The 23,869-nt window shown below is 42.0% G+C and overlaps 1 protein-coding gene across 4 annotated transcripts in view; it reads left to right on the top strand.

Moving 5' to 3' along the window:
* Window positions 1-23,869, top strand: part of Pld5 (phospholipase D family member 5) — a 331,271-nt gene that overhangs the window by 54,071 nt on the left and 253,331 nt on the right. For 2 of the 4 annotated variants that reach the window (XM_060364741.1, XM_060364740.1), the window contains exon 1: window positions 2,164-2,651. The exons of the other annotated variants lie outside the window; for them this stretch is intronic. Coding sequence is in view for 1 of the 2 variants with exons in the window: in XM_060364740.1 (XP_060220723.1) it covers window positions 2,649-2,651 (3 nt within the window). In the remaining variant the exon portion in view is untranslated. Of the gene's footprint in view, window positions 1-2,163; window positions 2,652-23,869 lie in introns of those variants that run through there. 4 annotated transcript variants of the gene reach the window in all.

Below are 23,869 nucleotides of genomic sequence, written 5' to 3'. Positions count from 1 at the left end.
CAATGCACAAGACCCTCATCCAACATCCCAGGTTTGGAACAAGCACCTGACTCTCCAGAACTTCAGAGTAGCGCTTTGCAGGAGGTGATATAAGCATCAGGGATGTGGCTAGAATATAAGAACCAAGCTACATCTTGTCTAGATGTCATCTTCTCTGGGTACCATCTTTGCCCTCCCCGCCAGCTTTTCTGCTCGAATGACTGCCGCCCAAGAGGAGCAGACATGTGAGAGATTGTCCCCGAGTGTTGAGTCAGCAAATTCTAGATGCCATCCAGGCTGATAAAAGGCCACAGAGCCTTCCACAAGCTCAGAGTCCTTGGCCATTAGCACGAACTCCAGTTCTTGACTTAATCAGTTCTGAGACAATAACTGGTCTTTCCAGATAGAACTAAAGTTGTGTCTACTGCCTCTGTGTACCTGTATGGGAAGGAGTATGATGTATCTTCGTGTGGGTGTGGGTGAGCTCACCCCTGCAGGTACATGGAGCCAAACTTTGAAATAGGAATATCTTCCTCAACTATTTCTCCACCCCATGTTTTTGAGACATGGCTAGATTGGCTGGCCAGCTGGCTCCAGGGACATGCCTCTGCCTCTCAGGTCTGGTATTACAGTCATCAGTTACTGTGCCTGGTGTTTTAAGTGGGTGATAGATTTGGACTGCAATTATAAAGGATCATTGAATCAGTGGATCTCCATGAGGATCTTCATAACAGATTTTCAGACTATTTAGTTTATGGAATTAATAATTGTTTCTGTTGTAACAGTTAAACTGTATACAATTTTTAGCTTAAACAGAAAGGGGGAAGATATAGAGGAATTTTAATCCAGCAACATGGCTGCTCTGGTAAGGGATCACATCCAAACCTTCTAGGCCTATGTGATCTAGCTGGAATCCAGACATGCCCTGAATTACAGTACGACCTGGCTAGAATACAGACATACCCTTAGAACACGCCTTTAATCCCAAACAATGAAAGTAAAGATTAGTTTATAGAAAGAAGAAGGCATGTATGAAAGTAACACCTAATTAAGGGTCAGACGAAGTGATGACTCAAAGAAAGATTTGACAGAATGAGTTAGAGATAGGATATGTTCAACTCTCACAGGAACAGGACAGGAAAGGGAGCTGGGTTCCACATAATTCAGTTGAGTTTGTGCAGTCAGTTTAGTTCATTGAGTTCAGAGACAGCTTTTCCAAGTAGAACAATTCAGTCAAAAGCTAGAGAAGCCAGGTTGAATCTATCAGTTTGGAGAAGGAGTTAAGCCAGAACAGCTGAGTTGAACTAGCCAGTCAGAGCTCAGAAAGAACTAAAAAAGGGTGAACTTATTCACCAGTAAGTTTTGGAGGAGGCTGAAAACATTCTAGACCTACATGAGCAGATGGAGGCTAGAAGCCAAAGTCTTCAAGGTCCGGGATTGCAGAGGAGATTGTACAGAGGCTAGAAGTTTCCTGGCCTAGGCCTGTGGAGAGTTAGAAACATGAGGACTCTACCCAACCTATGCATTCATAAAGCTTGGGTACAACTCTCACATCATCCCCTCTTCTGAAGAAATAAAAACATCATTTACAGACTCAGAACCTTACTCTTGTATGGGAAGCACCTTACTCACTGGAGGCGTCTTCCCACACCCTTTGAAAAGCAGAAAAGCCATGATGAAAGGAATTCAGTGTAAATCTAGGATCCTCCTCTACTAAATAGCCATAATGGGACAGATTATGTTCTAGGAGTGATGCCCCTGGTTAGCTGCCTCCTTAGAACTCCTTAGAGGGGAAGGCAAGGTAGGCAAGTGATCTGAGCACCAGCACAGCTTTTTACTCCTGTATACTGCTGCTCAGGGCTGAACCTTGGATGGAGAGCCGTCGGTGTTGGGGGCTGGAGTAGTGATTCCATCCTTCTGATGTGAAACACCCGAGCAATAAAATGCAGTCAACGCACAGGAAAAAGAAAGCGCCCATTAGCTTGTTAGGAGACCATAGCCTGGATGAATGCCTTTTAGGAAAGAAAGCCTCGCATTTGAAGAAGTTCGAGTTTGTGCTGGAAGATAGGCAATCTCTGCCGAGAACTTTTCTTCCCACCTGCCCAGACCTGACAGCCTCGCAGAATGAGTTAGTCTGGTTTTTTGCATAAATCCCAGAGGCTGTAAGCCACGGAGTGCTCGGCAGCCCAGTTCCTCTTCCTCCTTCCCTGACTAGGTAGGCTTCTCCCTTCCCCTCATTAGGAAGCAGTTGTTTTTGCTCAGGTTGGTGGCGTGTGGCCATGGACACATTGAGCGCCTGCATCTTTCATCTCCCGGGTCGGTGTGAGCTGGTGCTGTAATTTCACTCCAGGAAGCTGCACGGCAGTTCTCAAGTGAAGAGGAAAAGCCAAAGAAATGTGATTGAGCGCGGCAGCCCTCCGTGTTCGCTAAAATGCTAAACGAGGGGCCCGTGGTTCTCAGAGCGTATTCCACGAGAAAAGCTGAGAGCTCAAGCGCTTGGGCTGGCTGATTGCCAGAGCACTCAGGCCAGCAATTGAGGGACTGAAATATAATCGGTGGCGATACATTTGCACCACCTGAGACCTGCTCTGCCTCGGAAGGCTCTGGTAGCCCTGGGAAGCACCAGCTGGGGCAGCTAGCGTCTGCAAGGCGGGAGGATCTCCGTCGCAATGGTAAGGCTCGTGGGAGTTTTCTGCAGACCTCGTTTGTAACCCGGGGAAGGATGATTAGCGGCTGTTGGGGACCATGGCTATTGGTAGCCCGAGAGCGAGCTCTGGGACACAGTCAGGTATCACTAGAGGAAAAAGGACAGCTTTCACACCAGAGCCTGATTTTTTTTTTTCCTTAAATGACACCTTTCACGCCAGGGTTAATGGGTAACTGTGCCTTGTAATTAATAAAAATTAATAAGAAGCACTTGCTGGCCTCTGTCACAGAGGGACAAGTCCATGGTGACCTGGAATTTCAGCCCTGTCCTAATAATGTGTCTGAGTACACTTTTCCCTCTGAAAATAGCTTTAATTTCCATGTGACTCTTCAAAGAACTGACGGGTTGTCTTCCCTGTGTTTTCATGGGTGCACAGACTCTTTGTACTAAGGCAGCTTTCTCTTCTGCCTCCTCAGCTGTCAGTGGTCTGTGAGCTTTGCACTCTTTCAGACACGTCACAGCACTGGAGAAAACTTCTAAGTGGTTTTCTTTTTCAAAACTGCTGTATGCAGGCAACAGCAACAGGAGCCCGGGAGGTCAAGGAAAGCTTTGTGTGAAGTTAGTTCAATTCACTACAGGCATTGCCAGAACGAAGCGTGCCTTACCATAAACGCAAGGTCTTAGAATTCTCAGGGGTCATGGCAAAAAGCTATTCCGTGGTCTCTCCTGTTTTTGTGGCTTTTTTGACTTATTCCCTAGTCACTGTCATCCGTGACACAGGTGGTCAAAGTGGAAGAAAAATTGATGTTAACAGTGAAGGCTTGGAGTATTTCCTTTAAAGAATAAAAAGGATGAAGGATGTTGGTAATAGCAAGATTACATAACATTTAAAAGGAAATAAAAACTAGAATTGCATAGAAAGAATGCCTAAAATATGCTTACTGACTGCACAGCTGATGTGTGGGAAATAATTATTCTGTTTATAATCCAGATGAATGAAGAGACTGCTGATGGAGGGTGGGGATTTTTAGACGCATGTCTGTCTTTACAACTATTTTGAAAAGGAGGAAACAGAAAAGGAGGAAGCAGACTTCCAGACATCCAGACTTATTTCCCTTACTGACACCCTGCTCAGTCCCTAGGTCATTCCTAAGCATGCAGAATGAAGAAATAAAGCTGCAATGACAAGGTCAAGGTTCCCACTCTCTTGTGGACATCTGCTGCCATTCATCCTTGTAAACATTTTAGCAGCTCCTTTGACCTGTTGAGAACAATTATCCCCATGATTTTCTTCCCAGCCACCATGATGGGAAAAACAAACCCAAAACAAAACCACGTAATCAGCTTTCCCAGCCTGAGGAAGAAATGGGACTCTTAAGTGTTTTGGTGGTTCTGCTTGAATTTGAGAAGCACCGTGATTTTCCTTCCTTCTTCCCCCTGAGAACATTCCTTTGGGGATTACCAAGGACCAGGCTGAACTGTAGCAAGTGTTCTGCCAGCACACTGGGCATAGGCACAGACATAAACACAAGGTCAGTCTTGTACAGTTCAGACATAAGATGAGGAAGAAGTCAGGGCTGAGATTTTTGAACTGCAATAGTAAACTTGATGGATGAAAGAATTCAGGTCCCTAACAACGTAGCTGACATAACTTTAGGAGTTGGGAGGAAGGTGTGGTATAGATTGCAACTTCAAGATGCATGTAGCCATCCTCTTGGTATGTTGGGTGATTGTAATTAAGGTGTTTGGAAAGAGTTCCCTAGTTACACCTGGTCTAAATGGGCTTTTCTTACTGACAGACTCCAAAGTGAAAATGTTTGCAGGGGAGACCTTCTAAGCAGTAACTCTACTTCTCGACCGAAAACTATGAGGTGTTGGTGAAGCAGTTTTTGATTGGAAGGGAAAATTAGTTTGTCAGGAAGGTTTTTGGTTTGTTTGTTTGTTTTTTGTTTGTGTCCCATGAGGGAAGGAAACCAATCAGGGCTTCTTATCATGCAGGTTTCCTAGTTCCCAGAGAGGAGACACTGCTTGGAATGTTCTCCTTGACCTCATTAGAATGGAGAGCATGTTGGGGCTTGCTGTGTGTTACAGCAAAATTCTGCCCTCTGATTCCTTTGGTTTTATTTAGAAATGTAAAGGAAATGTGAATAATTCAATCCATCCAGCATGCTTGCAAACAATTTAAAGTTATTTCAAAGCAAAGGAAATGTGTGGATGCTCCCAAAGAGTAGTTTACAAACATGCACTTAGTAATTTTTATCTTTGTCTTTAAGGACATATCTTAGAACTATTTATACTTTGCATTGATGAAAGGTACACCAAAGTGCTTTTGTATGGACACACAGCTAGCTATTCTTTGATTTTATTTTGTGTGTGTGTGTGTTTATATGGACTTGTACACATGTGTACATGTATGAGGAGGCTGGTGGCTGACATCAATTATCTCTGTTAATCTCTCTTTACCCTTTGTTGTTGTTGTTGAGACAGGGTCTCTTACTGAACCTAGAGCTAACTGATTAGGTAAACTGACCATCAAGCTCCAAGTAGCTCCCTGTCTCTCCTGCCTCAGCACTAGGAGTTTTAACTGCACATACCTGGCGTTTTCCTGGATCTGCATGCTTGCATGACTGTCACATTGTTAACTGAACCACCTCCCCATACCAGAACCTCTACTCATCACAGAGTCTTGCAAAGCTCAGAGGAGGAGAGCAAGGCTTAGACAAGCCCCTGGCAGCAAGTTATGGAACTTTCTGTGACCCAGCCTCAAAACTGGGCTCACCTTTGACATTTCTCCTCTGTTCCCAATGTCAGCTGTTTGAATTTCCTGTCATTTTTGTGTTGTATTTGCCTGGCTTGGTTCATACAATGAACTAGCTAAAAACAGGCAAACTTTGTAAAGAAGGAATGCTTACTTAGCTCCCAGTCTGGAGGTGCAAGGACACAGAGTTGGCATCAGATCATGTCTGTTATGGACTTCATACTGAACAATACCAGAAGCAGAAGTGAAGGTGAGAGTGAGAGACTGTGTTGCCAGGTAGGAAGGTTGAGGGCTGTTGTTGTCAGCCTCAGCTTTTAAAGTAAATTGTTCTCTTGAGGTCTATTTCAAGGGTCCTGCAAGAACTACCTTAATCCCTTAAGGACTTCCATCCAGGCCTCACGCGCTATCCAAGGAATCCAGCACACAAAGCCTTTGGGGCAAGCTGCCTCTAGTCTGTCTGAAGTATCATCTGATTAGGATTGCTAGGAGACAGGAAAAGGAAACCAAAGCAGGCTGTGATTCCTGCCACTGAGCAGAGAGTAAAAAGAGGCAAAGGTCGGCAAGTGAAGCAAGTGGCAAGAGAAAAGTGAAGGAAGGCCCTCATAATTACTTCATCACTGGTCAGGCTCCCTGCCCTAGTCTCTTTGGGTTTTCCACTGAGTCCCTCATGAACAACACAAATTCATTTTTTCTCCTTCCAGGGACCATAGGTCCAAGACCACATCTCCTGTACCTTCAGTGTCTGGCGGTGATTCATAGATAATGTGTTCTGGCTGTCACAGGGTGGCAGGGGCTAGCTTGTTATCTGAGCTTTTTTATTATGGCACCTATCTCATTCATAATTGCCCATATTACATTATTACTATACTGCAGATTGGGATTAGGTATAAAATAATTGGCAGAAAAAGAACTATTCAGATAACCTCATTCCATTTTACATAGAAGGTTCTGTGTGTGGTTGATCAATAAATTAAAGACATAAGTAAGGGAAGGAAAATGTGAGAGTATACATCTATGTATCATTTACTATATCACGTCATATATAGATCTATCTATACACGGTAGATATTATTTTGTATATTGGACCACAGATAACAGGCAATAGAGAATATATCATTTAGTTAAAAATGTTTTGAAATATTTTGTGGAATATATTTCTTTGATTTTCATCAGTGCACAGATATGTACACACACACACACACACACACACACACACTATGAAGTCTGTTTGTTCTATAACTTATTCCCCAAAGTCTAATGAAGTAGCTTGAAGTGATTTGATATTCACTTTAACAGTGTATTGTGCTTTGGGAGGACCCTGTAGGCTCAAAGTATGAAATAAGCTTTTGGTTACATTTTCAATAAGAAAATGTGGACTCAGGGCTGAAGAACAGAGGAATACAGAACACTGTTCCCATGTCCACAGGTTTAGGGGCTGATGTGTAAGAGGACAATTGAATATAGCTAGAAATCAGGGGTGACTGCCATGCTGTTTTCTTAGTAACTTGTAGAAAGATGTGAAGGACAATTAGTGTGTACAGAGGACCTCGTTGTCCCCAACCCCAAACCAAAGCACCTACAGTAAAGGTCCACACAATCTCAATAACATGCACAAGCTGCTGACTGTAAGGAAAGGGGAACCAGATATGTTGTTCGGCTCTGACTTTCTTCTTAAAGATCGTGCCAGGAGCATTAAAAACCATAGCACACCATGTTATAATCCTAACTGTATAACGAGAACAAGTGTCTCTCTTGCTTGTTTATTTTTTGTAGTATTTTGAGTGAGTCCTACTCATGAAGCTGAAAATAAACAAATTGTGACTTGAGTCATCTTTTTATCTGGTGGAACAGCTTCACGGTCACTGATGAGCCACTGTGGATGTTGCACAGTCTCATTAGGCGAGGAGACAAAGGAATACTACGTGTGGGGTATTGGAGAAAGTGCCATTGACCTAGTTGTTGGCTATGACTCTTTGAGTGCAAAAATCACCGTGGTAGATACAAAACTTTGTTCCAAGACAGGATTTATCTGATAGCTTGAGTTCAAATAGGCTAGAGATGAGTGAAATCTCTAAAGAGATGCTGGGAACAGTTGATCGTGTCTTCATCCCTGACTTCAGCTGAAATGCCGTTCTCTAAATATGAACACAACAGCAACATGGAAGCTTCCTTGGGTCTTTTAGATCGAGCTTATCCTGCTGCTGTCCCTTCTCCTCTCCTTTCTGTTTTCTTGTTTGAGTCCTCTTCATTGGTTGGCACCCCAGGCTCCCATGAGTGTTTACATCACCCTGATTAAGCACATCAGTAGATGAATAATCTTTCCGATTTATACCCTATTGCTATATGTAAGACTTCTTCAGTTTTAATTCATGGGTTATGGATGTTCTTTATAAAACTGCTTGTAACTCAACTATCATGCCAGTGAAGAAAAGCCAAAACTCATTTATCCAGTCTCACACTTGGAAGGATTGCCTGTTTAAATTTGTGCATAAATGCATTAACAAATAATGAATTATTATTTTAAAGGCCCAGAAAATTAAATGCCATACAAAAATTGGTTTTGCTGAATTTAAGACTGTTTACATTTCTTCTCCTTGCCCATCTTCTTACTTTGCTTGGCCTGTGGATTTGCTTAAGGATGGTTCTTTTAGTAAATGATCTGTTAAGCTAGCAGAAGAACAGGAAAACATGTATAAATCATAAATGCACAACTCACACATTTGTAAAATGAGCTCAGAGAATACAGTATCATCGGCTCCTGGAAACCTTGGGGCAGCTGCTAAGAAGCTCGTTCACCACCTTCAAGTCCAAGTCTACTTATTTTTGAGCTTTGTATGCCCTTCTTTGTTTTTACTCTAAAAACTAAGCAAATGGCATCATTGCTAAAAATCCCATAAAGAGTGAGCTTACCACACCGCTGAGCAGTGGGAGGACTGGGAGGATATTTTTAAAATTGTCTTGTTTTCTCTTTTAAATTATTCTTGTGGGCACAATTATACAACATTTACAAAGGAAAAGCCATACCAACATTTCTCACACAAACTACACGTTCAGATTAAGTCCCCCGGGAGCCCTAGAATGGGCTGATTCAGAACATCCCATGGATTCCCTGGAGATCAAGGCCAGGCCACTGTCTGTGCTCCAGAGTATGGGTTCTGGGGCCACCAGAGAGCTGTAAGCTATCATCAGGAAGGCCATTCCTTCTTGCCTTAGAAGGAAGCTCAGGGCTGAGCTTGTAAAAGTACTGGAGACTTTTAAATAGAAGAGATAAATTATAAATTGCAAGGACTAAAGTATGTTAATTTCTGCATATCTTTATAAGACCTCAGAAATAATTCAGTAGCCTTTTGAGGACTGTCATATTGAGATATCAGATGGATGTTTGGTGTTGGCAAAGGCTCAGTTATACAAAGTTGCCAAATTACAGTGTCAGCCTCCTTGGACCTCTGAGGACTTTTCTATTAATGCTTACTATTACTCTTACCTTTTGTTATTGTTGTTTTGATTCTTTATTTTTTTCTTTAGTTAGGGTCTCGGTATGGAGCACAGGCTCTCCTGGAATTTGTGATCCTGCCTCAGCGTTCCTACTGTTGGGATTCTATGAGTAGTGAACTACCATGTTTAATTTGCTTTTAAATGTGCCAAAGTAATATATACTCAAAACCCAGGAAATATGTGTGTGTTTTGTTTTTTTTTTTTTTTTTTTTTTTTTTTTTTTTTTTTTTTTTTTTTGAGAGAAGATGGAAAGAGCTTATAACTCCGACTGTAAAGCTAGCCTATAATGTAATAATAGAGCAAGAGAAATTTAGCAAGCCTAGTAATTCTGAGAATTCTGAGTGGTTAAGAATGCATGCTGCTCTTCCAGAAGACCCAAGCTCTGTTCCCAGAACCCAAGTCAGGTGGCTCACAAACGGCCAGTGGCTCCATCTCTAAGGAATCCACCCCCCAGCACACACACTCACAAGTAAATATCTGATAAATAAATAAAGATTTTCAAAGATGCCCGTAGTAATTACAGAATGTTGATATTGTGCTGAAAAAAGTGAGACTTCTTGGGACCAGCAAGTGTTGGCTTCCGGGCTTTGTTCTTACACATCTGCACACCTACACATAACGCAATGCACACACTGCATTGTGACTGGCCGCTGCATGGCCACTGGTAAAATTTCCATTTTTCTAAACTGTAGCCTGCATTTTTCCTCATGTCATTACTTTTAATTTGTGCTTTTAGTGACACTGTTATACAATTGCCTATCTCCTTAGCAGATTGTAAGTTTCCATGGGTGGAAACCATGTCCTTTCATAAAGATTATCCCAGCATGCTGAATATTTTTTTCACTTATTTCATACTGAAACTTGAATGTTATGCATATTAATTAGTTCTGTTTTTATTCACATATATTTTATGGTTTTATTGTATTCTAATAAATTCAGTTCTACATCACCATTTAATACACATATTTTTCTAAATTTTCCTCAAAATTGTTTTTTTTTTTTTTTTAAATAACAATCCTTCATGAGCATCTTTGAACATCCAGATCTCAGCAGTTGCCAAGCAGACCTTCTGATTACTGATTCCACATCGAGGGGCAGATGACCTGATATAAAAGTGTTAAACCAAGTGTGGTGGCTTGTGCCTGTTAGCTCTTCCCAGAGATACCCCCTAACTAATTTCCATTCTCTTTTCCAACCCTCCCTTCACCCACATTCCCCTCTCTATTAGCTTCTCCTAGTTCCCTCCCTCTCTCCACCCCAGATGTTTATTTTATTTCCCTTTCTGAGTGACATTCAAGCATCCTTCCTTGGGCCATCCTTGATTATCCTGTGCTCTATGGATAATATGCACATATAAGTTTGTATATACCATGATTCTGGATCTAGGTGACCTCACTCAGGATGATCTTTTCTAGTCCCTACCATTTGCCTGCAAATTTCATGATTTCCTTGTTTTTAACAGCTGAGTAGTATTCCATTGTGTTAATGTACAACATTTTCTTTATCCATTCATTGGTTGGGGGACGTCTGGGTTGTTTCCAGTTTCTGGCTATTACAAATAAAGCTCCTATGAACATAGTTGAGCAAATATCCTTGTGGTATGGTGGGGCATCTTTTGGGTGTATGCCCAGGAGTGCTATAGCTGGATCTTGAGGTATAACTATTGTCAATTTTCTGAGAAACCACCGAATTGATTTCCAAAGTTGTTGTACAAGTTTGCACACACACCAGCAATGGAGGAGGGTTTCTTTTGCCCCATATCCTCACCAGCACGTGCTGTCACTTGAGTATATGATCTTAGCCATTCCGACTGGTGTAAGATGGAATCTCAAGAGTTGTTTCGATTTGCATTTCCTTGATGACTAAGCACAGTGGACATTTCTTAAGTGTTTCTTGGTCATTAGAGATTCCTCTGTTAAGAATTCTCTGTGTTCTTCCATCTTTCACACCTAAATTTTCCCATTTCCATTGTCACAACCTTGTGTTTGTCTGTATCTATTGCTATCTGTAATCTCTGCTTCTCTAATATTTTCTGACTATTGCTCATACATTCTTTTTTTTCATTTTAGGAAATCTCCCATGTTTTTTTTAATTGTGGGCACTATTTATTTAAATTTTTAATTTTTTTTATTAATTACAGTTTATTCATTTTTTATCCCAGCTGTAGCCCTTCCCTCCCTTCCTCCCAATCTAACCCTCCCTCCCTCCCTCCCTCCCTCTCTCCCTCCCTCCCTCCCTCCCTTCCTCCCTCCCTTCCTCCCTTCCTCATCTCCTCCCATACCCCTCCCCAAATCCACTAATATAGGAGATCCTCCTCCCCTTCCCTCTGACCCTAGCCTATCAGGTCTCATCAGGACTGGCTGCACTGTCTTCCTCTGTGGCTGCTCCCTCCCTGAGGGGGAGGTGATCACAGAACCAGCCACTGAATTCATGTTAGAGACAGTCCCTGTTCCTATTACTAGGGAACCCACTTGGACACTGAGCTGCCATTTAATTTTATGTTGGCTATTGGCTTGCTGAGGTGTGTTTCTTGAATGCAGCAGAATGATGGACCTGTTTTCACTTCCAGAACTGTTAGTCTGGGTCTTTTTTATTAGGGAATAGAGGCCATTAATGTTGAAAGATATTGATGACTAGTGATTGCTAATTCCTGTTATTTTTATGTTAGTGGTGATTTTGTGTGTATGTGTGTGTGTGTGTTTCTCTTCTTTTGATCTCACTCTTGTAAAGTTATTTCCTATGTTTTCTTCTGTGTAGTTAACTTCCTTGGGTTGGAGTTTTCCTTTTAGTATCTTCTGCAGGGATATTTGTGAACAGATATTGCTTAACTTTGGTTTTGTTCATGGAATATATTGTTTTCTCCATCTATGGTGATTAAAAGTTTTTCTGGGTTATAGTAGTCTGGGCTGACATCTGTGGTCTCTTAGAGTAAGTAAGACTCTAAGGCCCTTTTGTCTTTTAGAGTCTCTGTTGAGAAGTCAGGTGTAATTCTGATAGGTCTGTCTTCATATGTTACTTGGCCTTTTTCCCTCACAGCTTTCAATATTCTTTCTTTATTCGGTACTTTAGTTGTTTTGATTTTATATGGCAGGAGGATTTTCTTTTCTGGTCCAGAATGATTGGTGTTCTGTATGCATCTTGTATGTTTATAGGCATCTCTTCCTTTAGATAGGGAGAGTTTTCTTCTGTGATTTTGGTGAAAATGTTTTCTGGGCCTTGGAACTGGGATTATTATCCTTCTTCTAATTTTATAGTTCTTAGGTTTGGTCTTTTCATAGTATCCCAGATTTCTTGGATATTTTGTGTCAGGAATTTTTTAAGTTTAACATTCTCTTTGGCTGATATATCAATTTCTTCAATCATATCTTCAACACCTGAGATTCTCTCTTCATATCTTGTATTCTATTGGTGATGCTTGTGTCTTCTATTGATAATGCTTGTGTCTGTAGTTCCTGTTCTCTTCCCTGGATTTTCTGTCCCCAGGATTCCTTCAGTTTGTGTGTGTGTGTGTGTGTTATTGCTTTTGTTCCTATTTTCAGGTCTTGAACAGTTTTATTCATTTTCTTCACACCTTTGATTGTATCTTTTGTATTTCTTTAAGGGATTTATTTATTTCCTCTTTCAAGGCATCTATATAAGGTTGGATTTAAGGTCATTTTCTTAACACCTCCTTCAGCTGTGTTAGGATATCCAGGGCTTGCTGGAGTAGGACATCTGGACTCTGGTGGTTCCATATTTCCCTGGCTCTTGTTGATTGTGCTTTTATGCTGGTCTTTAGCCATCTGGTTGTCCCTTGTTTGGCTGAATGTTCCTGATGCTGGCAGAACTCCTCAGGGTAGCCAGGCAGAGCTGTGGGCCTGACAATGGAGCACAGGGAACAGCACGACACTCACCTCTGCTGGCTGTGCCCCCGTGGACCCGGCGGCAAGAATAGAGTTCTATATTTAATTTGTGGATTGTATTTAATCTGAACCTAGAGGGCAGTAGGGTAGGCAGTCAAGAAAGGAAACATGGATAGGTCCAGGATGGTGTAACATCAGATGCTTTGTTGATCAAGTCTGACTCTGAAGCTGAACCACCTTGAAGCACAAGAATCCTTATCCAGCTTTCCAGCTTCCTCCTCCTCCTCCTTCTTCTTGCTTCTGTTGGCCCAGGTGTATAGGGTTTGGCAAATGAGTTCTAGTCTGCCCTTGATTAGGCTTAGAATATAAGCCTAATATTATATTAGGCTTGTGTGATTGATGGTCAGTCTCTAAGCATTGCACATTGAGCATGATGGTTTAGAAATAGTACTCAGGTGGGGTACAGCCTGTCTGCCCTTGGTGTGCAAATGTTTTATTTCAATTTGCCCACTCAGGACAGAATAGTTGACTCGTCTCAATGAAGTCATGACCCACTAGTAACCTGCTCTAAGGCCTTTGAGAAAACCATCTGTTGCTCTCTAGAATGACTCAGAATCATACTCAAAATTAAAAAGGACGAATTATAAACGTTTAAACTTTTAAAAGTTCCTTTAAAACTTTTTAACAAGGCACTTCATGTAACTTCAGCTTGTCTAGTCAATCTCAAATTGAACTAATCTGAGAAAAAAAATCAGCACAGTGCTACCCCGGCACTCAGTAGCTATTCAAAACATACAATGATTTCAAGTCTCCCAAAGTGAACCCTGGTGTATAGAAAACTTAGGGCTACCTGAGGCTTTTGGTATCTCTGCCTCTCTTTCTCTCAATACTTAGGCAACATATGGATTTTGCTTTTCTTTTTTTTTCCTTCAAGAGCGTATTTAATATTTTGCACAGACATTACTTGCATGACATTTTAGAGAGCTAGAATTTGAGGAAAGACCCCAAATCTTACGGACTTTGCTAAACTTGTGAAGAAAGGGGGAGCACATGCATCGACACCTATAGCAATAGTGTAGTGTCACAGCCAACTGGGTGGTCCTGAGGTTGGGTTCGTAAGAGTTCCCCAAAACCAAGGTGCTGAAAACTTGATCTTCTGCTTAGCATTGTCAGAAGGTGGTAGAACTTTTAAGAGGTGGAACCTAAGTAGATGTCTGTTCATCAGAACAGATAGAGGATCTAGGCCCTTCCTTTTTTTCTCTCTTCACCATAAAATAAAAGCTTTGCCCTAGCGTATCCTGCTATAAAGATTTGACTCTTTACCACATTTCCAAAGTAATAGAGCCAATGATTTATGAACACCAACCTTCAAAACTGAGCAAAGATCACTGTCATTAGAACAAAACAACAAAACGATAGTCTACAGACTGGGAAAGGATCTTCATCAACCCTATATCTGACAGAGGGCTAATATCCAGACTATATGAAGAACTCAAGAAGTTAAATAGCAGCAAATCAAATAATCCAATTAAAAATGGGGTACAGAGCTAAACAGATAATTCTCAATACAGGAATATGGAATGTCAGAGAAACACTTAAAGAAATCCTCAATGTCCATAGTCAGCAGGGAAATGCAAATCAAAACGACCCTGAGATTTCACCTTACACCCATCAGAATGGCTAAGATAAAAAACTCAAGTGAAAATACATGCTAGACAGGATGTGGAGAAAGGGGAACCCTCCTCCATTGCTGGTGGGAATGTAAACTTGTACAATCACTTTGGAAATCAATCTGGCCCCTTCTCTGAAAATTAGGAATAGTGCTACCTCAAGATCCATCTAAAGCACTCCTAGGCATATGTCCAAAATATGTTCAAGTATACAACAAGGACATCTGCTCAGCTGTGTTCATAGCAGCTTTATTTGTAATAGCCAGCATCTAAAAACAACCCAGATGTCCCTCAATTGAGGAATAGATACAAAAATTGTGGTATATTTACACAATGGAATACTAAAAACAGCAATTAAAAACAAGGAAATTATGAAATTTGCAGGCAAATGGTGGGAACTAGAAAAGATCATCCTGAATGAAGTATCCCAGAAGCAGAAAGACACACATGATATATACTCACTTATAAGTGAATATTAGACATATAATATAGGATAAAGGTACTAAAATCTGTGTAACTAAAGAAGGTAAGCAAGAAGGAGGACCCTGGGTAAGATGTTCAACCCTCATTCAGAAAGGTAAACAGGATAGACATTGGAAGAGGGAGAAAACAGGGATACCTACCACAGAGGGCCTCTAAAAGACTCTACCCAGCAGGATATTAAAGCAAATGCTGAGACTCATAGCCAAACTTTGGGCAGAGTGCAGGGAATCTTATGAAAGAAGGGGGAGATTGAAAGGCCTGGAAGGGACAGGAACTCCACAAGAAGAACAACAGAACCAAAATATCTGGGCCCAGGGGTCTTTTCTGAGACTGATACTCTAACCAAGATACATTCATGGCCATAACCTAGAACTCCTGCACATATGTAGCTATGGCAGCTCAGTGCCCAAGTGGGTTCCCTAGTAAGGGGAATGGGGGCTGTCTCTGACATGAACTCAGTGGCTGGCTTTTTGATATCTTCCCTCTGTTGGGAGGAGGGTACAGCCTTACCAGCCCACAGAGGAAGACAATGCAGCCAGTCCTGATGAGACCTGATAGGCCAGGGTCAGATGGAAGGGGAGGAGGAGCACCAGTATCAGTGGACTGGGGAAGGGGCATGGGAAGAGAAGAGGGAGGGTGGGAGGATTTGGGAGGAGATGAGGGAAGGGGCTACAGCTGGGATACAAAGTGAATAAATTGTAATAAATAAAAAAATAAATTAAAAAAAGTATAACCAGAAAAAATTTAAAATTGGATACCATAAAAAGCTAAAATGATACGCTCAGGATGTGAGGCTAAGCACTGCACTCAGGGTCAGCAGCTTTCGACCCAGAGAAGAGCATGTCTGATTGCATGCGGGTTGATGCCCCAGGTCCCGCCTCTGAGAAAAAGGTATCTGATGCTCTTTGGGTGGATGACACCTAAATGAACATCAGTACAAAGTCCCTATTTATTTCTAATATCAGAGATCAGACCTCTACTCTTGCCTGATGCGTCTAAAACAAAAAGGGGGAACTGTAGAGAGCTGTGGAATGCTATGCCTTAAAGATGGAGCTGGTTTCCGCCTTCCACCTTCCCGATGGTGAGTGCTCTCTGTCACGAACAATTCCACAATTGGCTAAGGCCGAGGATCTGGCTTGCTTCCATGTATGTGGACCTATCTGCATTGCACACGTGGCACGCCTGGGTTGGCTACCCAGAGGCTATTTAAGCTGTGGGCTGGCTTTCCCCAGGGTCCGAGGATTGTTCAAGGTTCCTGAATAAACTGCATTGAAAAAAAAAAAAAACTTCAAAAAAAATAAATAAATTTAAAAAGTCAACATTAAGATAAAACAACAACTGAGCTTGTCTATGAAGAAAAGCAACCCTTTTCTTATTACAACTTGCTTATCTCCAGTGTTTGGGAATGTAATGGAAAGCTGAACAACGGGTGGACAGAAACAGCCGTTCCTTTATGAAAAGGCTGCAGCTAGTGGGCACTTGATTTCCCCATCCCAGCCATACAAGTAAACCCTGTTTCCCTTGCCTTCCGGTAAGCTGCATGTAGACTTTTCCAGGCCTGCCCTAAGCACTCCCTCTATGTTCTTGGCCACTGATGAGAATGCCTGCCAGCCATGTTGTGAAGGTGGCAAAGCTATCATCAGTTTTGGTCTTCAGGGAATCCTAGTAAGCAAAACCCCCTTCTCCTTCCACACCTGCCCCTGACTTGATTTCTGCATGAATAAAGAGAAGCCTTTGTTTCTAGCTGAGCAATATCTTATCTTTCTTAGTTTTTTTTACAGCAGTGAATAATTCATGTTTTATCCTCCTAGGTTTAGACTACATGGTGGGTAAAGAGGATATGTTAATATCCAGGGGAAATAAAGTCACTGCCTGCTACTTGGACCTTCACTGGGGAGGGAAACAGAAAACATGGAAAGAATAAGTAGAAGCTTTACATCTGGGGATAAGTGCTACAGTGGAGAAAATTAATAGGGCGAGAATTGTTAAGTCCCACAGAAGCCATCTGGCTTTGTGGGAAATGTAGGCCTTTACTCTTAAGTAGGTGTTACAATCTGAAAGGAGGAAAATAAGTTGATGAACAATCACAAAAACACACAACACCATGCCACACTCACCTTCTAAACATACTCTCTCTGTTTCCATGAAAACTCAACCCCAATCATCTCCTCCTCCCTCCCCCTCCCCAAATCTGTAGGCCATGTTACTCTGGTGAGTTGAAGGTAATTGTTTAGAACATGTGGTTTGGAAAAGTGTCCTTGAGGGCTCTTGAAGATCTCAAAGGCGAGTGATGATTGTGCTCAGTGGCTCCAAGTGGCTTAGTATCGATTTTTGTCCGTTTTGAGGTGTTTAATGATCAAAGGGAAATAGCATTGAATAAGGGACTCCAAGGAATTTCCAAAAAGTCTGAATGACCCTTTTTGAAACAGGAATTTGAGAGAGGTACCTCATTTTCCCTTAAATTCTTCAAAATATGTGTAAAACTAGGACTTTAAATTTAGGTTGAAAGTACAAACTTACCTGTGTTACAGGTTAAAATCTTACTTGTGGGAGATTTCTTTTTTTAAAATCTAACATATGGAGGCATGCTCAAAATGACCTAAGTTAATTTTAAAATTATTATTATGAGCTACAATGGCTCTCTGACTGTGGAGACCTTTCCAACAGGGCTTCTCTCCCTCCATCTCTCTCACATCTCTACTTTGATGTCAGCTCCATTCTGCTACTGCTGGGCTCTGTCTGGACGGAGTGTTCCGGGTTCTCGACATCTGTTTAGAGAAATGAAGGAGAACACACAAATAGCAAAGTAACAAAGGAGTTTACTCAGAAGCCAAGTCAAAGTGCAGGGAGGCAAAATTGCCAGGGAATAGCAGCTCCTGGGTTGGATTTTCTCAAGATCCCCTGCCTGGTTACTGCTGGAGATGTCCCTCGGTGGGATCCGAAGGAGGAGTTGCTTGTGTGGGGTTGGGTGAGGGTTCTGTTTTAATAGATAGTCTTGGCTTGTTGTGTGTGCCCTTTCTTATGTTCTATCTTTATTTTAATCATGTGCGTTTCCGATCATGCATAGGCACAAGAAGATAGATAGGGGTGTTTCCTAAAAGTTGACATAAGGGACATAATTTGCTTTATTACACATGCATCTAAAACTATTCCAGGCTGGATTGGTGCACTCCCCTTAGTTCCAGGATACTTCCCAGGATGTGTTGGACCGCAAAGGGGGAGTAACTAGAGGCTGCTAGGGAGTTGCTAGGAATTGTCGGGTGCAGAAATGTCCTCTGCTTTGTTTGCAGAGGGTATGTGTATAACTCAAAGCAGGTAGGAGTCACGTGTCAGTGAGCTGTTGCTGCAAACTCTCTGCCTCAGGAATCATGATTTTTCCTGAAGACTCCTGCCCACGGCACAACCATCAATAAATCAGTGCACAAGACCATCTCTCACTAAACCGTCTGACATAGCAGGCAGATCTAGGTGACTGGAGTGTCTGCACCCTCCCTCAGATAGCTCAGTGAGCCCTGTAATGCACACCCCACCCTTTCTCTGTGTAGATGCTGACTCGGCCAGCCGTGTCTGAGAACACGGGTCAAACTTCCTTTTAACATGGGTCACATGAGGGCCTGAGAACAGACAACGTCAATATGAAGGCAAGGAATAGCACATCTACCCTTCTGATGAGAGACCAGCATTCCCCCATACCTCCTCCTCCTCATGCACACAGCCCTGCTCTTCAGGTCTAGTTTTACAAATGCCCAAACAAGCAAACAACCATATGTGGCATCAGCTACTCCCCAGCTACATGTTGGCCTAGGTGAGCTGAATATGCCCAGTGCATCTAGAGGAGACTTGGGAACCTTTGAGAAGTGCTTTGTTAGTCTTAGACAGGATATCCAAAGAGCTCTGGTCAAAACACTCCCGAATGCTTGCAACTTCTTACCCCAACTAAAGTATAAAGACGTGGGAGGAAAAGTACACCTTTCAAACGAAGGAAAGAGAACAGTCTTCCCTGATGCCACCATTTGTGAATTACAGAATGTAGTAAGTACTTCACTTACTACGTTGCTGTGATGAAACGCCACGACAGAGGGAACACACAGAAGTAAGAGTTTGTTTGAGCTTGTGGTTGCAGAGGGCCAGAGTCCTTCATGACAGAGAGGCATGGCAGCAGGCAGGCTTGGTGGCTGGAGCAGAAAGCTGAGTGCTCACAGCTGCAAATGTGAAGCAGCAGAGAAAGCAAGCTGGAAGAAGAAGAGGTGCTTCCTCTCAGTGTTGACCCCCCTACCCCAGGGACATACTTCCTCCAGCAAGGGTACACCTCTAATATGGACTCAGTGTTCAACTATCTAAGCCTACAGTCCCATTCAAGACACTGTACTGACTCAAGGAGCACAAAGGTGGGAGTGGGAGGGTGGGGAGCCCCGATCTGAATCTCCATTCTGCTAGTCACAGAGTGTGTGACCTTATGCAAAGTGCCTCTCTGTGTCTCAGCAATGAGAATAAGTAAATACTTTTGAAGTCTAGAGGGTATTTCTAAAGCCGGCATGTCCTATTGACGTAAGCCCAGTTACCTCTCAGAGAACAGAGATAGGAGGGGACATGAGAAGGAGGCATGAATCACATGGGTCAGTTTCCCTAGTCGCCTCCTTGGCAAGCAGGATTGCTGTGATCCTAAAATGTCAACAACTCCATAATCTTCTTGCTGGGAAGAACACACAGTTGTCCCCAGTGGCCTTTGCCAGCTGTGAGAAGGACATAGGGAATCTTCGTCTTTGAGTGGGCCCAAAGTCACCACTGCTCTCATGCCTGAGACCTGGCTACCGAGACTGAGAACTCTTATTCCTTGTATGCTACAACAAAAAAAAACCAAATATTTTATCTTTGTCCCTGTTGCCTGGGGCAACCACCCAAGGCCTTTGGGATTTCCTGAATGGTAGGAGTATGTTACCCATGAGATCCTTTCCCCCTCACCCCAGTTGTGGTAAGGGTGACATGACTCTAGGCTACCCATATATAACTTAGTATGTGACCAAAAAGACTAGGCATTAATTTATAGTTAGGCTCAGCCTTTACATACTTCTTCCGGCTCTTCTGGGAAGGTGAAAGGGGCTAGAAATTGAGTTTACTTGCCAGTGGCATCCCATTAATCATTCACGTGAACACGATGGACTTCCATCGATCTCGGAGACAGCAAGGCTAGGGAGGGAGCTTTCAGGTGCTGGAAGGCTCTGCTCTGGAGAAGACATTGGAGCGGTCACCTTCCCTCACACTTTGCCATACAGGTCTCTTCCATTTCACTCTTCCTTTGCTCTATCCTTTATAATCAAACGATCTTTGTAAGTGCAATGCTCTTCTGGGCTCCATGAGTTACCTTACAGAACCATTAAGTCCTGGGAGAGGGAAATTGTAGGCTTCGCTGTTTAATAGTCCTCTGGATGCAGGCATCTAAGGGCCTCATTCCAGGCAGGTGTGAGGAAATGGAACAATGTGTGGCCGTGCCCTCTTATCATGTAGGATCTACATAGGATCTACACTAAGTTTAGGTAGTTAGCATCAGAATTGCAGGACTCTGTCCCTAACTTTTTTTTCTGGTGTGTGTGTGAGTGTGTGCATGCATGTATGCGTGTTTGTGTGTGTGTGTGTGTGTGAATACTAAGTAGTAATTAGTAATGTCAGGTCAGATTATAATTTTAGAATACAGTCTATCGCTGTAAGGGAAACCCGAGGCAGGAAGGTCACACATCTAATCCCATCACATTCATAGTCAAACACATAGGAAAATAAATGCATATATTCTCACTTGCTTACTTTCTTGAGCTCAGCGCAATTTCTTCACTCACGTACTCTTCAGAACCTCCTGCCTAGGGAATGGTGCTACCCGAAATGGGCTGGGTCTTTTGACATCAGTTAACTTAATTAAGATCATTCCTCACAGACACGCCAACAGGACAACCCCAATGTAGACAAACCCTCTGTCGTATTTAGAGTTTTGTTGATGTGAAGAGGTATCATGACTGAGAGAACTCTTATTAGAGAAGCACTTAATTTGGGGCTTGTTTTACAGTTGTAGTGGCCTACTCCACTATCATCATGGTGAGGAACATGGCAGCAGGCAAGAAGGCGTGGTGCTGTGGTGGTAGCTGTGAGCTTCACACCATGATCCTCAGGCAGAGGCCTAGAGACACTGGCCTGGTGTGGCCAACTACTCCAAGAAGGCCACACCCCCTAATCTTTCCAAGCATTTCATCAGCTGGGGGCTAAACATGCAGTGTGTGAACTTATGAGGGGGGCATTCTCATTCAAAGAACTGCTGTTGTAGTAAATAAAAATGAGTGTGGAGCTATCTAATGTTTATTATTAACCCTATTATTATCACGATGGTATTCTTTAACCTGCTATCAGAAATTTTGAGACACAGACACCTGTTAGATTTATAATTGCCTTATTTACTTTAGGCCAGGCAGATATTTCACTTATACAATCTCAATATCCATCCATCTCCCAGCTCCTATCCAATGCCATCCACCTTAATCCTCCTCAAAATGGACTACCTTTCGTCCATAATCCCATGGTACTTGCTTATATTCTTCATCTGGGCCTTTCCACACCATTATTGGAGTCTTTCCTTGGCCTATATGGTGTTTTTTCCAGCCTAACCTATCCTGGCATCCTCCTTTTTCCTCTCTTCCCATCTGTCTGTTCCCTCATATTCATGATTCTTCTGTTGTCAAAAGTCCAGGAACCTAGCCATGCCTATTCCATTCTGCCCTGCCCAAGTTTAGGCCATTTAATGAACCAATCAGGTATAAAGTTTTAGGCAGGTTTACACAAACAAGGATGGGTGTATCCAGAGGGCAATAACCAAATATTAAGTGCCAGTAATTAGCATTAGAGCAACCTCCAACACACCGCATTCACTCGTTGGCCTCCCTAGGCTTTCAGCCAGGTCGTAATGCAAAATGCATTTAGCTCAAATTCGAAACTCCCCATAGTGTTTCAATTGGGGCTTCTTTACAGTTCTTTTTAATACTAGTACACCCTCATTGAGACTCATCTCTTCCCAGATGATTCAAGGTTGTGTATAGCAGACAAAGCTAAGCATTATCCCATCTCCACCCTATGAATTTAGTTGTGATGACCTATGTAGTTTGTGCTGTCACTATTCTGTGTTCAAACTTTCTTCACTGTAAGCATAGGCTGTGTGTGTGTGTGTGTGCGCGTGTGCAAGTGCTTATGTTGAAATCAGATATGTTTCTCAGATGCCATCCACCTTATTTTATTTTATTTATTTTAAGCAAGGGCTCCCATTGGCCTGGACCTTACCAAGTAGGCCAGGCTTTCAAAGCTGCACAGAGTTTTCTGATCCTTCATAAAATGCATAGATCCCAAGAGCCCTTGTGATTCATCTGAAGCTTCAGATGGCCTTCTAGGAGAGTGATCCAATTCCCAGGATCCTTAGATGGTACTTTGGTCATTTTTTTTCTAACCACACGATGTTTTATCTTTATAACTCAAGGAATTTCTCATAATTCTTTTGATTCCCTGTCTTATTTCTTAGAATATGTATTTGTGTTTTTGGATTCAAAGCCTTATGTTGCCCAAGTTGGCCTTGTACTGGCTAGGTAGCCAAGGATGACTTTGAACTGTTGATCCTTCTATCTCCATTTCCCAAGTGCTGAGATTACAGGTGTACTACACCATACCTGGCTCATTAGAATGTTTATTATATGTGATAGAGAAATGCTTGACAGTATAATGTAGACAGGAAACAGTGCAACTGAACCAGTGGCCCAAAGTTTCAGATTTAGTTGTCTCTTCAAATGTTCAATAATAGGACAATTACAAGATACACTGTCAGTTAGACCTGAAAACAAATGACATCTGATCTTTTTCTTGGGTCCCCAAACCCCTAAAGTGTGCCTGTTCTAAAAACAGGTCAATAACCCATCAAATTTCTTTGTAATTAGCCTGCATTTATAGGATGAGAGCCTTTATTTTTATTTTATTTTACTTGGGCTTTCTTTTTCTAGATTAAAAGCTTTTACTGTCTGTGTGTCTGAGCTATTGTGTTTAAAAATTAACATGGCTTCATTTTAAGGAATGTCTGATTTAAAAAAAAAAAAAAGAATCCTTAGGTAGGAAGAGCAAGAGAATAATTACGTATTAAAACAGTTGCTAATGAGGAGCCTGCCAGTTAAACATTCATGACTGGAGTGTGGGCTCTGAAGTAGCAAACATGGAATTGACTGTTGTCAATGGGTCTTCCAACATGGTCAAAAGAATTAAAGGGTAGAAAAATAAGCCCTAAGAAAGAATGTTTAAGGTAGATGAAAAACAATTTTATGTAGAATATTGGAAAGCATAAAATTGTTGACTATGTTTGAGTGTATGAAGGATTAAGACCAGACCTAGGGACCAATAGTTCAGATGTTACCATGAACATGAAGTGTGGACAATAGCGAATAGTGTAAGGGATTTGGATATGATGTCTGCATGATCCATTCTTGAGGCCATTACTGACATGCCTGTAGGTAGACCGAGCCTCTTTACCCCCCGACCAAACCACTGTTTCCATGGATACAACTGGAAATGAGCATTGTTGTATGTTCTTTCATTTGTGATTCCTAGATTTTACAGAGAGATGTCAGATTGTTTATGAATATGTGACATAAAAGCAAAAGTGATGCCATGTAAAGGGACAAGGAACCAATGAAGTGATTTAAAGAAGGAGCATGTTCAGTATTCAATTTAGGTACATAAAAGCTAATTTTAATTAAAGAGGCTTTGGGTCATATAAGTGGTAACACAGACAGTTTTTACTCTGCCTAAAAATGTCATTTTAGTGTCAAAATGCATTTGTGTTCTATTCATTTTATGTTTAGGGACATTTCAGGTATGTATGCCGCCCAGTTCTTTGAAAAGGAAGCACATGGTATCTTTTCCCATACTCTGCTTTAGTTTTGGTAAATCTTTCCCAGTACACTCTGACATCAAGTCTATTTTC

The sequence above is a fragment of the Meriones unguiculatus genome, chromosome 11 (assembly GCF_030254825.1).
Source record: "Meriones unguiculatus strain TT.TT164.6M chromosome 11, Bangor_MerUng_6.1, whole genome shotgun sequence".
NCBI classification, from domain to species: Eukaryota; Metazoa; Chordata; class Mammalia; order Rodentia; family Muridae; genus Meriones; species Meriones unguiculatus.
This window is presented reverse-complemented; position numbering and strand designations above follow the sequence as displayed.